Source organism: Lycium ferocissimum, chromosome 8, assembly GCF_029784015.1.
Source record: "Lycium ferocissimum isolate CSIRO_LF1 chromosome 8, AGI_CSIRO_Lferr_CH_V1, whole genome shotgun sequence".
Classification (NCBI taxonomy): domain Eukaryota; kingdom Viridiplantae; phylum Streptophyta; class Magnoliopsida; order Solanales; family Solanaceae; genus Lycium; species Lycium ferocissimum.
Window position 1 is genome coordinate 15738982 of NC_081349.1, and position 14839 is coordinate 15753820.

Sequence of the window (14839 nt, forward strand, 5' to 3'; positions counted from 1 at the left end):
TTTAGCTTATTTTAAGCACTTTTTAATTTAATTTAAGCTGTTTTCAATTTTACCAAACACTCAAATAAGTTAAAAAATGACTTATAAGTACTGTTTGACCAACTTATAAGCCAATCCAAACGGGCTCTATAGCTCACCCAACACTAATGTATACAAATATAATTTTCAAAGTATGTCTTGAGATTTTAAAGTTTGCAAAGTTGAGTGACGTCATTCGTAAAATTGACACTTAAGTTAATTGTATGACCACCAGTGAAATTCAAACCAATTAAACATATACTTAATTATGGCACATTAATATTTTGGCTTTACGCCGCCACTTAAGTGAACCGTACCATTTAGGTAATTAACAAATTAGATAGGTCAAGAATTGTATAAATATGATGTCGCATCGGCAGGGACATAAAACAATACTAGAACATATAGGATGAAGAAAATTTGTGTCACCATGAGAGAAGAATGGGAATTGGATCCTCGAAAGCTTGCTGTCAAGCATCTCATTGGCTTTGGAGGTTTTGGATCAGTTTACAAAGGTGTTTACGATGGAAAACAAGTCGCAGGTAACTTTTCTTCTGTGTTTATACGTATTGTTCTTAATCAGAGGCGAATTTAGCATTTAGATTTAATGAGTTCAATATTCGTTTAAGATTGTTAGAATTAAACTTATTATACTATTAAATTATGGGTTAAGATTTAGTATTTATTGATATCTCGGATATACATATATATTTATACTCCACGTCGAAAGTTATGAATATAGATGAAAACATAACCAAAAAGGTACCTCAGCCCCGTTCTTAGTAGTATACATCACTTTAACCTAAATAAGCGTTTAAATATTGATGTGTATCTCAATTTTTTTGTTATAATATTTTTGCCGTCGGTGTTTTCTTTATTTGCGAAGCTTTTACTATACTAGGGTTAGGTTTCTTGAATATTTTTAAAATGGTTTTGCAAAAAGTTCACCGTGAAATTTCAGCGGCTAATTGGGGTTGGTTTTTTGGATTTTCAAGTATACATTGACTGCATGCTACGAATATGTTGATGACCAAAAAGGTTCAACTCTAACCCTAATTATCGAAGTATTTTCCGATCTTTATGTTAGTTTACGGTTACGCGTCAACTCTAAAATAGTTTGAATCGGCTATATAAATCATTACTAATCAATCTTGCTTCATGTGGCTAGCTCGTCCCATACAAATATTCAATATATTAGGTTCTTCTCTATATTTTATGTTGTCATACGAATCATCCAACCACCGACCTAGTCAGGTTGGAGCTAGAAGGTTACATATGGCTTACATATTTGGCAAAATTCAATAGCTTTAGTCCAAACTCTGTTTTCTTATTAAGAAATCTATTAAATATGTACAATAATTAAATTCATAACTCTATTAAACAGTTTATGCATTAATTGACAGTCTACTTATTTTATACGTATTCTTTCAATGAATTTCAGTTAAAATATTTGATCTGGGAGATGAAAAGAAGAACTCAACAGAACAAAGAAAGGAAATGATGCAAGAAGTGTTCATGCAAGAAGTTTCTATTTGGTGCACTCTTCAGCACTCCAATATCGCCAAGGTACGTACGTAGTTAATTTCTCTTCTTTTTTATCTCCTAATATTGGTTTATTTTGCAAAGTAAAGTTTCCATCTATAAGCAATAGAACATGACTTGGTTGAATAATATTTTTTTAAGAGTAATTGTAGTTACACGTTGGAAAAAAAAAGGTTTCTGAAAGTTGATTAGACATGAATTTCACTTGGAAAGAACGTTGAAGTAATCATTGTTTTACTAAAATATTCCTCAAACTTTTTTTTTTTTTACATCAAATTCTATATTTCAAGTTTGAAATTAAAAATATAGATCAAATCGTAAAACAAACCTCTATTTGAAATATTCTCAGAATTCTATTTTCTTATTATTTTTTACTACATGCAAAAGCGCGCTGATGACAAAAATTATTTTATCCCTTTAATTATGTGCAGTTCATTGGGGCTATAAAGAACATGTCAGGGATAAAAATTAAATGTCAAAAAGGTTCAGTGCCAGTAGATGGATGTTGCATTGTTGTGGAATATTTACCTGGAGGTACTGTTAGATCCTACCTTTCCAAATACACAATGAAGAAGAAGCTGCCCCTGGATACTGTTATCCAACTCGCATTGGACGCTGCAAAAGGGTATGCTCTATAATCTAATTGCTTATTTGAATAAAATGCTCACTAATAAAAATAATAGGTAGATTTACGCAAATGTCCCCTTTTTAGGTCTATCATTTAAATTTTGTCCCTTTTTTAGATGTGTAAATATGATCATCTTTGCAAAATTACTTTTTCATACAACGTTATAGACTCAGATCGAATGTTTGTTCATATATTTCTCAACCTTACCAATAAAACATTAGACTGTTGTCTAATATTTTCTCATAAGACTTTCAGTTTGCTCAAACGAAATCTTTAGGCAGGCCGTGGTCTAATTAAAATTAAATGTCCAAGTTGCAAGAGAAATAAAGAAAATGATTTACTAAATACCTATTCCAAAAAGGGGCAAACCGGCCAAAATTTCACAATATATTGGACTGACTTGTTATCACATGTTAGAATATGTATATTGTTGATCTCACATGTTAGAACATGTATATTGTAGATATAGTCCTTTTGAGATTGTGCTTTATAAGAAGTAGCAAAAGCTAACTCGGTTATGTAAATATTATGTACATTTTTGGTCGATGAAAATAAACTATGTGTATGCTTGAATGGTTTTTGTTTTAACTTCTTTCCCTTTAAGTCTTGCGTTCTGACTATTATATTCTGTAATAATTGTAGGTTGAGTTACATTCATTCTCAGAAGATTGCTCATAGAGATGTGAAGACTGAGAACTTACTTATGGACAAGACAGGAAGAGTGAAAATAATTGATTTTGGACTCTCGACTGAGTTTTTTTCTCTTGGATTGGATTATCCTCCTATGATGGTTGGAACAACTGGCACTATCGGTTATATGGCTCCCGAGGTACGTCAGCTTTCAAATATTCTTTTTCAACTTCAACTTCAAATTTATTTTTCTAAACTTTAACTAAATATTATCTAATGCCTACTAAACATATATATTCTCTTGCAAACATATATTCGAGTGAATTAATTGAAAGAAATAATAACCTAATTTAAAGATGTAAGTACGTGTTTAATAAATAGGTGAGAAGCACCACAGGATCCACGGGATAGAGATCCACTGCTCCTTTATGACTATTTTTGCAGTTGGTATATGTACATATTCGTGTAATTTTAATAGTACTATTTGATACCCGATTACATGTAATGTCTATAATAAAGTCTAATTTGGTTACCTAAAAGATTAAGAAAATAATCTATTGTATAGGTTAGAAATATGTAGCTAGTGGTAAAATTTATTACATTGCCTGTGCATTTAACTAAGACTCATTAATTCTGAATTTGTTTTGTATTTCATCAGGTTTTGACCGATCCAGCATATGATCATAAGTGTGATGTCTACAGCTTTGGAATTTGTTTGTGGGAAATGTACACTTGTTTAGACCCATACCCTGAACAGATTCCTCGTAGTAAAACCTCACATCAAATTTACAAGGTACGTGAAAAAAACTTGACACATTATATAATAACTAGTGTAACGAGAACATTTAAACTAGCAGATAATTAGCAGTACAATTTAATCGATCATAACAAGATATATTAATTACTCTCTCTTTTTTTAAGTTACTAAATTAGGCTTTATACATATGTTGCTTATTGTTGTATGTCGATTTAAACTGATTCAAATCATAAATTCAATTTACTGACGAGTTGTTTTGGGAGTTTCAGAATCGAAGGCCTGAGATACCAACATCTTGTCCAAAAGCATTGTCAGATATAATGAAGAAATGTTGGGATGTAAAGCCACAAAAGAGGCCAGAAATGAAGGAAGTGGTGCACATGTTAGAAACCATTCAGACAACAAAAGAAAGACAACAAAAGCCCACGTTTTGCTTTGCCTAGAAAAACATGAATCAGAGGAGTTTACAATTGAACTCAATATTACAGCGGAAGTGAAGACCACGAAGAAACTAAGAACGAAGATACTGTTCGTTGATACGTACTACGGTTTTCGTGTGTAAAGAACTACGTGGGACTTGATCCTCTTATAGGTATAATTGGAGGTACGTAGGCAGCCTGTGACAAGATGATCAGGTGCAGTCCCTTTATTGAACAAAACTTTATACTTTTGTAGTGTAGATTTCAATGTAAAGAACTACGTGGGGCTTGATCCTCCTGTAGGGATATTTGGGGTTACGTAGGCAGCCTGTAACAAGATGATCAGGTGCAATCCCTTTATCGAACAAATTAAAACTTTATATTTTCGTAATGTCGATTCAATGTAAAGAACTACGTGGGGCTTGATCCTCCTATAGGTTTAATTGGAGGTACGTAGGCAACTCTGTGACAAGATGATCAAGCGCAGTCCCTTTGTAGAACAAAACTTTATATTTTTGTTATGTTGATTCCAATACGAATGTTATGTAAAGAACTACGTGGGACTTGATCCTCCTATTGGTTTGACTGAAGGTACATAGGCAGCCTGTGACAAGATGATCGGGTGCAGTCCCTTTGTAGAACAAAACTTTATTTTGTAATGTTGATTCCAATATGAACGTTATGTAAAGAACTACGTGGGACTTGATCCTCCTATTGGTTTGACGGGAGGTACGTAGGCAGATTGTGACAAGATGACCGGGTGCAGTCCCTTTCGTAGAACAAAACTTTATACACTTGTAATGTTGATTCCACTAGGACAGTTATGTGGAGAACTACATGGGGCTTATGTGACAAGATGATCAGGTGCAGCCCTTTGTAGAACAACAGAACAATTTTATACTTTTGCAATGTTGATTCCAGTAAGTTATATAAAGAATTACGTTGCGTTTCATGCTACTTTAAAAGTTTAGTTAAGAGGTACATAAGAAGCCTGTGATAAGATGATCAAGTACAGCCCTTGTATTAAAACAACAAAATAAGAATCAAATGTATATAAGTAAAAATATGCCCAGATTCTCTTGTAATTAATAAAGCTGGATTTCATTATATCCCACATGGTTTACTAGCGAGGGGTTAGATAACTTCTGACCAAGACGATCATAGTTCAGCTTGGATATATGTCAAAAATGATGTGTATATATGTATATTTCTGTTATTCCAATTGCGACTCCCCAACAGAATCAGATGCGTGTATTTTGTGATTGCTTTGGAATATATGGCAAACGCGACACGCTTGTAATGCAATATTCAATAACATTCTGTAGCTCACGGAAAGTTTAACACAAGAAAGGTTCATGTTGCTAATGCCTCCACATCTTTCTCTTTACAGTCGTTATCAATTCTAAAGTCCCATGCGCATTTCACCCCATATTGTAAAGTATCATACTTTGCAAAGATTTATTAACAGTTTGCAGCAAAGATTGCATAGAGGAAAGAAGAGCTGGATTTGCAAACAATCTAAAATTGAACACGCAACTTAATACGACTTTAAATTCTTCTCGGGCATAGACCAGAGCAGAAAACTATATCATAACAGCTTCATCACTTGAATAAATATGAAAACAATAGCATGAATTTGAATCTGAATGATGCATAGAAAAAACGAAGTAACCCGATTTCTATTAATCACACAATAATCTCAATATCTATTAATCCCGCTGTAAGTTCCCTAATTGTAAGAAGCTAACAAATTAATCTGCAACAGAAACTCAACAAATTGTTATGAATTTGAAGAGCTTAGACGACTGCATGAGAAATTTTTAGTAAACGTGCTTGCTTTGGACTACATGAAAAATGCGACAAGCTTGTAAGCAATATCTTTATGACACATCCAAAATTTTTATAATGATATCTAGTTCTCTATTTAAAATGTAAAATGGCTTTCATTTGAGAAACGAAGAATTTATAATTAAATAAATAACAGTGAACTAGATTGGACCAAATCACGTTCGGTCCCATCTGAAACAGTTTCAAAAAGGCCTTCACTTCTCACAAATTTCCTCCTGACAAAAATGTGGGATGTTTCTCATATGTAAGAGAAAACAGCACAAATATGGAATGCAAAGTAAACTTGAAGCTGGAATGAATTAAGAGAATTACAAAATAACCAACTTTGACCTAAACTACTCATCATTTATGCTTGAAAGAAAACAGTTCTCCAATAATTTGACAGAGTAGCAAGAACATTTTTCTATTTTGATCAGTAACAGAGTAGCAAGAACATTATGAATATGGTACTACGTTACAGGGAGGAGATAGCTGAAATTAGGATTTGGGCCTCAAAGCCAAACCTGTCTCAACTTTCTTAATTTCAAATATAAGCATCCTCCACATCTTCAGAACAAACATTTCTGCTTCTTCATCTAATATACTTTGGAGCCTTTCAAGCATCTCAGTTGCCTTGACATGTTCTTGAGTGCTGGACACGATGTAGTCTACCAGCGTCGGTTCCTCCTCACCAAGAAAATCGGTGATCTTCTTACTGATCCACGGTCTCATCCTTTCATGCAGTGCATTCTGTGAAAAGCAAAGCATATATAAACTATAAACATTCACACCTCTAGCAAACCAACAATAGAAGACCCGAAAAGCAAAGATATAGGATCTACAAAATGTAACTGGGCAAAAGCTCAGAACATAAATTCAAGCTATTGTAGCCTAGAGATTTAGCTCCAAATGAGATAAGTGTGTTAGGAACTTGGGACTCCATCATGAACTAAAGTGCTAGATGCAAAGTTTACACGACTAGCACATACATAGACAATTTCATAGGAATGTTGATATTCCTAATGGCTGCAAGGAGGATGTAAATATCAACGATAGCTGGAAGGCATCCAATTCTCTGTCCACTTACAAGCAACGTTTCTTGCTGCAAAAAAGTTTTACAAGCCAAAGTACTATCTTGCCATGATACTTTCCCAGAGAACTCAGGATGCCTATATTCCTTTCTTGATCAGGAACGTAGGATACCTCTCACCACTTTGTCAAGGAGTTCAATATTATTTCGGTAAACAATCCAGTCAAGTTAATATATTCTTTTCACTCAAGTATCAGACTAGGAGCTAACGTGCAACAGTGTTAGCCTCTTGAGGTATGCTTAAGCCCTGAGCCTCTGAAGCTTGGTGCAGCACAGGTCAGGCACTTCGCCTCACTTAACCCCCATTTTAGTGTAGGCAGCGGGGTGGGTCTCAATATCAATAGGTTTTTCCTTAAAGAGGATAGGCACTAACAAAGTAATATACTATTCATCAAACTTCATGAACAAATATTTTCGTGATTAAGGATAGGAAATTGGAATTTAACAATAGAAAATTAGACAAGCTTAATAACTTGCATCTGAATCTGAAATTCAAAAAATTGAACTTGATAAACATGGGTTTTTACTTTTTACTTTATATATTTTGCTTAACTGTAGCTTTTCAATTCTTGCTATCCACAAGATTGTAAATCTGTAGTATTTTTTCCTTGCATACAAAAGTTTATTCTTGAATTGCACTTCATACTTGAAGGCCCAACAGGCACTTTCCTATGCTTTCCACCTCTTGATTATATTGCTGATGAGGTAATCACATTGAGAAAGTTAATATCATTTCTGAACAAAGTTTATCTAATTTCTAAATACATGATTCAGCAATAAAGCACTATACTGGTGCTCAATATAGAAAAATCACTTTCCAATCTAGTAGGGAGACCAATAAACATTATTACTTAGGGACACTCAGGAAGCACATACAGTGTAGCCAAAACGTCTTTCCAAAAGCCAAGTATAACTATTGTGTACGGTAATCAATAGTAGATGCACAGTGTCTTCTACATGCAAACAGTAGAGAATAATTATGCATACATAAGCTAGCTTCCGCATGTCAGTAGATGCGTTAATTCACTTTTATCCCTCAGGATAAAGAAATTTTTCCCTCCCATTTTACCTCCTTATGCGATGGACAAATTGACTTTCCGTCTCCCTACTAATCAGATGTTCTGAATCCAATGTAGACTTTCAGGCGGTCACACAAAAAACAGATAACTTGTAAAATATGAAAAAAAAAAGAAAAAAAAAAAAAGACCTACTATGGCAACCACTCATGCATTCACTACTATTTACCAAGAATACATGTACTGCTAATGCTAAGAACACTATACTCTATCTAATAAAAACCTATCTTCATTTACCAGAGTCAATGACCCAAGTTTTATAACTAGTATATATATCGGGCATATTTCGAGGAATACGCGATGCTTTGGGAGATCTGTGGCATCTGCCCAAAAAGTATACTTCAGAAACTCATTCATCAGTTCCATTTCTTGTGAAAATAATTTAAAGGGAACCATCATATTGCTATTACTATTATTGTGCTCAAACATAAAAATAGTGAAATGGAAACATGTGACTGGAAATAAAGACGGGCTATTGCGGGGGCAGAACCTATATCAAACGTTTGGCTGCAACCAGGCTTAATTCTATCAGCTAAGCGATATGGACAAGAGTTTGAGGAAACTTTTGATACCTTACCCAAAAATCAACCATAGTAGAAATAAATGCCCTCCAAATCCTAGAAGCTGAGGGGGTATACTATCTCCTCCCGTCTCCTCCCACTCTGCTTTATGTTAATTGCAGGAACACATCAAATATGAAAATGCATAGCTGTGTGCCTATTACCATAATCTCCTTACATTAGGTGAGCCATTACCAAGTATACCTAACAGTAACAGGCTAGGAGTTGCAGGTATCATACAACTCTTAAGACAAAAAGCATGTCACAAGTCTAGCAATGAATTAACTTGATAATGTTCAGTATAATCCGCTGAAACATCTTCATGTATTAAAGCAGGAGATTGAAACTGAGGAACCATTTCTCACCTTGTCATAAATCGCCCAGTTTATCTCATAAGAGAACAACTCGTCTTTGGTCTTTGGAATCATGTCGATCAATTGCTTTGCATCTAAAAGCTTCTGATTATCAGGCGTCTTAACCTTATCAGGTCTGGGTTCCCGGCCTCTGTCATGATCATGGTTTCTGCTGTCATCCCGAGTTCGGTTAGTCTCCTCATCATGCTTGTCCCGATCTCTCTGGCTGGATCTGTCATGAGTTCTTCTGTGTCTGTCCTTCTCTCCATCAGGCCTCTCTTCTTTAGAGTTGAAACGTTTAGCAAATTCTGCAGCCACAGCCGGCGATGCTTCAGAGATGGAAGGTTCAACCATATGTTGATCGTCAGCTGAGTAGTCAATTGGTACCAATGGCCTCATTTTCTTCTCTTTTTGAGCATCCTCATCCTCGTCTGCATTGAAGAAAGAAGGGACAGCAGCTCTTTTCCCTGACCCTAGGAGGCCAAATTCTAACCTTTTCGCCGGGGCATTGCTATTATGCCTCATATCTGATGCAGCAGTAGATGCCAACATAGATTCTTCATCAGTCCCATTTTGCACAACTCCTTCGCCTATCAATTTTTAATATCAAAAGCCAAATAAAAAGATAGCAATAAATCTTGAAAAGAATAAACTAAAATAGTTACCTGGACTTAAATTATCGTGAGCTGTCTCGATATTCTTATCTTGGCTATCAAGATTGTTTTCCTCATATGGAACAGCTTTTTCGCGTCCATTAGTTAGATGACCAGAAAGGATTTTCAATGCCTCCTCCTGCTCTTTTTTCTGCTGTTCCTCGTCTGCTCTTCTCTTGGCCTCAGCAATCTCTTCTTCTTCTTTAAACCTATCGGTCAAGTCATCTTCCTTCTCCCTCTGCCGTCTTTTCCTCTCCTCGTCACTAGTCCTGTGTTTCCTTTTTCTATAACCATCTTCACATTCACGTTCTTGCTCCACTATATCCCATTTGCGCTCCTGAGCCCTTTCTTTCTCCCTTTCTCTCTCTCTTTTCCGCCAATGTTCTCTCTCCCTTTCTCTAGTTTCCCACTCTTTTTCACGGACCTTGTACCGGCGCTCATCTTCGCGGGTCTTGTACTCTCTGTCCTTCTCTCTCTTAGCTCGTTCTTGTTCACGTTCTCTCTCATACCTTTCGAGTTCCCTTTCCTTTTCCCTCTTCAAATCCCTCTCCCGGTCCCTGCTTCTCCTATCATGCCTACGATGGTCTGGTGAGCTAATCTCAGCCTTGTCATGCTCAGTTGATGTTTTATTTTCGCTGACATCATCATTTTTGTCTTCTGCGGTGTTTTCAAGATCATATTGAAACATGTCAGTAAAGCATCGTGACTAAAGCACCAATATCTTTTGATGACATCTAGGCAATAAAAGAAAAATCTGCGAAAGAAAAAAAAAAAAAAGGAAAGAGAGGCCTTTTATTGGTCCAATAAACTTAACCATTTTTTGCTGCATCTCTACCTAGTTCCCCATCTTTGAGGTTTTCCGTATGTGAGTTATCAGAATCATCTTTAGCTGTTTGTGGAGGTGGAGGTGGAGGTGGTAATGGTTTATTCTTCAGCCTTTCCTCTATCATATCCTTGAGCTTCTCCAAGGCCTCTTTGTCAGATTGCCTATCTTCGTCAGTGACCACACCAAAGTTAGCAGCATCGAGATTTTCTTTGTTCCCTTTATTACCACTATCTTTCTTTGATTCTTCTGTAGTAGACTCTGGAGGATCTATAGAAGTCGTGGCATTTTCTTTCTTCTCCCCACCTGATGCACTTTCTTCTTCTTTTTCAGCACCTTCAGTTTCAGACTCTTTGGGATTCTTTGAGCTTTCTGCTTTCTTTTCAACATACCGTTCAAGGTAATCACGAGTTGCTTGATTGACATTTAACTGCAATGATACCAAGTTTAGAAGTTGAAATATCACTATCCCTTCGTAAGCTGGGGATGTAACATGACTTAAAGGAGAGCCCATCTAAACCTACGACACGACTTGGTCAAAATATACATGCAGAGAGAATAAATGTTCATATCTGCCAAATACTGGGGGAGATACAGTAAATATTTAGTAGACAGATGAGCTGCACAGGGACACGCTATCAGATGGAAAGATAAGGTATCATAATTAATTTCATGACTTCTGAGATATTCATGCAGCACAATATTCGTCCTAAAATGCGTAAACATAAATGAGAAAACCCGATTTATTTACTTGGACAGGTTGGTGGGGTAGGGGGGAATGTGTGCGTGAGAGAGATAGAGAAGAGAGAAAGGAGGAAAAGACAGAATTATACCATTAGATCCTGCCCGTCAATGTTTAATTTGTTGAGCAATCTTAATGCACGGAGAACCCCTTCAGCAGACTCAAACTCACAAAACCCAAAACCTTTCAGAGATCCATTTGTCGGATCTTGAGCACGCTTCCAACTCTTAACAGGCCCGCAGAGCTTTGCAAACATTACAGCAGAAAGATCAGTCAAATTTAGAGGCCATAAGCACTATATATACTGACTTACAAGGCAGGAAAAAGATTCATTTTGAACATAAACAAGTGAGAAATGCAAAAAGAACTAAGTTCCACTCTCCAAAAAGTAATTGAAGGAATTGCCGATATGTAAATGAACTCACCTCCAAAAGAGAAAGCATAAGCTCATTTTCCGCAGTGGACGATATCTTGCCAACATAAACTGTCGTTTGTGGTTTCTCTGTTTGAGCAGTGTTTGGGATGGCAGCTGGCCTAGCAGCAGGAGGAATGATTGGAGGACGTATTATGGGGATTGGAGGGCGCATCAAGGGAGGAATAATGCCAACTGCACCCGGTGGGCGTGGAGGAAACATTGGTCGAGCCATTGGTGTGTATGGTGATGCATAACGCGGAATTCCTGCATAAATGGACAAAGGCGTCTAGGAATATTTATTAGGCCAAGCTTACAAAGCAGAGACAAGTCTAACACTCAACGCCTACATCTCATTCACGAAAGAAAACTGGAAGGCTGAACAAATGTTATTACCAAACATTACAAGCATTATGAGATGGCACCATAGGCATGAGAATTGAGAACACTCACGAGCTGAACAGATAACCTGAAGGATAAAGATAATAACATCCATTCATAAATCACTAACATGTGAACAGGGCTTACCTTATGCATCCACTTGCAAAGAAATCTGATCAAACGGTCCAAATTCCCAAGAATGATTTGCGAGGTTTGAATACATTAAGATGAGACTTCCAGCGTCTCATCATCATTAATGCAATTGATAGCATGATAACATATTTTAAGACAATCTTTTCACATGTTAAAAATTAACGTCATCATGTACAGCAAAATAATAGCCGGAAAGACAACACAAGCAAGTAAAATGAAAAGATTGTGATACCTTGGAGTATAGGCAACTTGCATTTCAGTTGTTAACAAAGTCTGCTGCCAGCATTTCAAGAATCAAGATCCCAACAAAGGGGTAGTACCCTTATTACTAAAAGTAAATCTACTGTAGGACACGCATATCCAGACATTACATAACATAGAAAAGTTATATGTCCATGGTGAGAAAGCTCCACTTCTGGTACTTCACAGAAAATAGATGTGTTCGAAAGCAAATGGCCTTGCAATGATAAATGAAAATAAAAGCAAAACCAAGCAGACGTACTCATACCAAAAAAGCAGTTGGAGTACTCAGTAGTCTCTAATGAACTGCAATATGAAGCCTTCCCACCTTTCTCACCGAAACCATTCAAGAAACTGTAGGAGAAAACATCCCGTCATCGATACCCCTTATCCGTTTTTAATACAATTCTACGGGCAAACTCCTTTCATCCATATTATTCCCCTCTCAATATCAACATAATAAAGCAACAGACAGTACGCTAATCATTGTTACTCTATTTATAGTCCATAAAACTGTATACTATTAAGTAATGCAAGGTTCAAATGGTAATCAGAGATATGTGTTCAGTAATTCTTCTAGGGCCTTTAACAAGCATACTTATGTATAACATTTTGCAGTGGTTCACTCTCAACAGATCAATTTCTAAAGAGATAATGGTCAAAAACAAGCCTGGACTATCAATAACTCGCAAGTTTCACACTCCAACTATCAGTTGTTCCCTTTTCCTACTTGAACTATCACCATCTATGTATTAAAACATACCTCTAGTTTAGTTATGTATTAAAACACACCTCGATGTGTGTTTTCATACATAGACGGCGATAGTTCAGGTAGGAAAATAGAAATAACCGATAGTTGGGTTGTGAAACTCGAGAAAAAGTGATAGTTGAGATGTGCTTTTGAGCATTAACTCATTTCTAAATCACGAACTTAGTCAAAGCTATTATTGAGACCATGAGTACCGCAGCATCTAGTGCTAACGATTCACAAAATCTGAACTAACTTCCCTCGTAGATTATTGTTAGAACAAAGACCTCGCCTTTTGATATCGCAGCATCTACTGCTAACAAGTGTATAAATACAAGTAATCGCTAAACAATACACTGCAAAATTTATCATTACCGCAATCAATATCACAGCATGCAGTGCTAACAATTCATAAATCTGAATTGACTTCCCTAATAGACTGATTAACTTCCCACCTCGCCTTTTGATATCAAGGCATCTACTGCTACAACCAGAGGCGAATCCAGGATTTCAAGAGGATGAGTTCATCTTAGAATTTTTTTTTATTTCTAAAACAGACGCAAAGTGCATTTAATAGGGTTCGATCCCACAACCTTAAGGGAATAAAGGTAGCACTTAGCCAGTGCTCCATTCAGTCTAGTTCGAGCATGTGTTCCTTTAGTTAATATTTTATATATTTTACGGATTATATACATAATATACCGAGTTTCGTTGGGTGACCATGTGTTCACGTGACCCATTTTTTATACCTGTATTCGCCCCTGGTCAGCTACAACTGTCTAATCACTAAAGTATACACTGCATAATCTATCAATATTTCAGTATCAATTGCAAAAATAGCCAATTAGAAGGAAAGAAAAACAAAAAACCCACCGGGATGAAGCATAGCGCCTTGAGGAGGAGGCTGAGGCATAGCAGGATAACCATTAGGCATGTGAGGAACACCATACGGTCTCATAACCATTTGTTGTCCATACATCATTTGCTGCGCATTAGGTGGCGCAATCATCCCTGGCGGCGCCACAGAACTAACTCCTGGTGGCTGAACTGAAGAAGGATTCGCAAAACTCGGTGTTTGCTGCTGCTGCTGCTGCTGCTGCTGCAGATTAGGGTTAGGAATAGGCGAGAACATAGGCGCTACACCGCCGCCGCCGCTAGGCACCGGTGCTGGCGGCGCCGCCGGACGAAACGACGGAGGTACGGCGGAGTAAGGCTGGATCGACGGCGGAGGCGGATCTGATTTGGATTCCGGCGGAGGTTGTTGAGCATTAGTAACGGTGGGATTTTCCGTCAAAGGAGTTGACGTGTCCGCCATTGATATTTGATGTGGAGAAATTGCGGGCTTTGAGAGAGTACTGAGCCCTAGAATTATTACTAGAAGAAAATATGGTTTTTTTAATTTTATTTTTACGAATATATTAGTATCTCTCGTGCTATTTCGTTTCGTAATTCTATAGCTGAAAAAAATTCCGCTTGCACGATGTCTTTGTTCGTCATGAGTAGAGTAGACCCACTTAAAATTTTCGAAAGATATAATTTTAATTTTAATAATAATAATATACAGTCCAACATAAAATGTTATATTTGTAATTTACATCTTCATAGTTTACTTTTTTTTTTTTTTTTGCGATAGTGTTTATAAATACATTATATAATATTATACATTTACTGTAGACAGTGTATAAATTTTGTATAAAAGGGTTATTTTGGGTAATATTAGAAATATGGGCCATTTCTAGTAAATATTTTCTCCAAATAGACATAGTATTTTCCGAAATTTTAATTTC

General features: G+C 36.4%; 2 protein-coding genes across 4 annotated transcripts; one reads left to right on the forward strand and one right to left on the reverse strand.

Annotated features, from left to right (window-relative positions):
- The first annotated feature begins 1895 nt into the window (after nt 1-1895).
- On the forward strand, nt 1896-4045 carry LOC132066652 (serine/threonine/tyrosine-protein kinase HT1-like). The gene is made up of 4 exons (XM_059459908.1): nt 1896-2185; nt 2831-3017; nt 3477-3611; nt 3845-4045. The coding sequence occupies exons 1-4, from the start codon at nt 2013-2015 to the stop codon at nt 4016-4018; spliced, it is 669 nt and encodes a 222-aa protein (XP_059315891.1). The 5' UTR covers nt 1896-2012; the 3' UTR covers nt 4019-4045.
- Nucleotides 4046-6104: 2059 nt separating this feature from the next.
- On the reverse strand, nt 6105-14459 carry LOC132067345 (RNA-binding motif protein 25). Of its 3 annotated transcripts, none has more exons than XM_059460547.1 (7): nt 13926-14459; nt 11544-11797; nt 11210-11362; nt 10389-10806; nt 9566-10210; nt 8913-9490; nt 6105-6571 (listed from the first exon to the last, which is right to left on the reverse strand). In XM_059460547.1, exons 1-7 carry the CDS (start codon nt 14365-14367, stop codon nt 6320-6322), a joined length of 2742 nt encoding a protein of 913 aa, XP_059316530.1. In that variant the 5' UTR covers nt 14368-14459; the 3' UTR covers nt 6105-6319. The 3 variants fall into 3 exon arrangements, with proteins under 3 accessions (XP_059316530.1, XP_059316529.1, XP_059316531.1); XM_059460546.1 differs by having other exon boundaries at nt 10368-10806; XM_059460548.1 differs by having other exon boundaries at nt 10368-10806; nt 11544-12658; nt 13926-14064.
- Between the last annotated feature and the right edge of the window lie 380 nt (nt 14460-14839).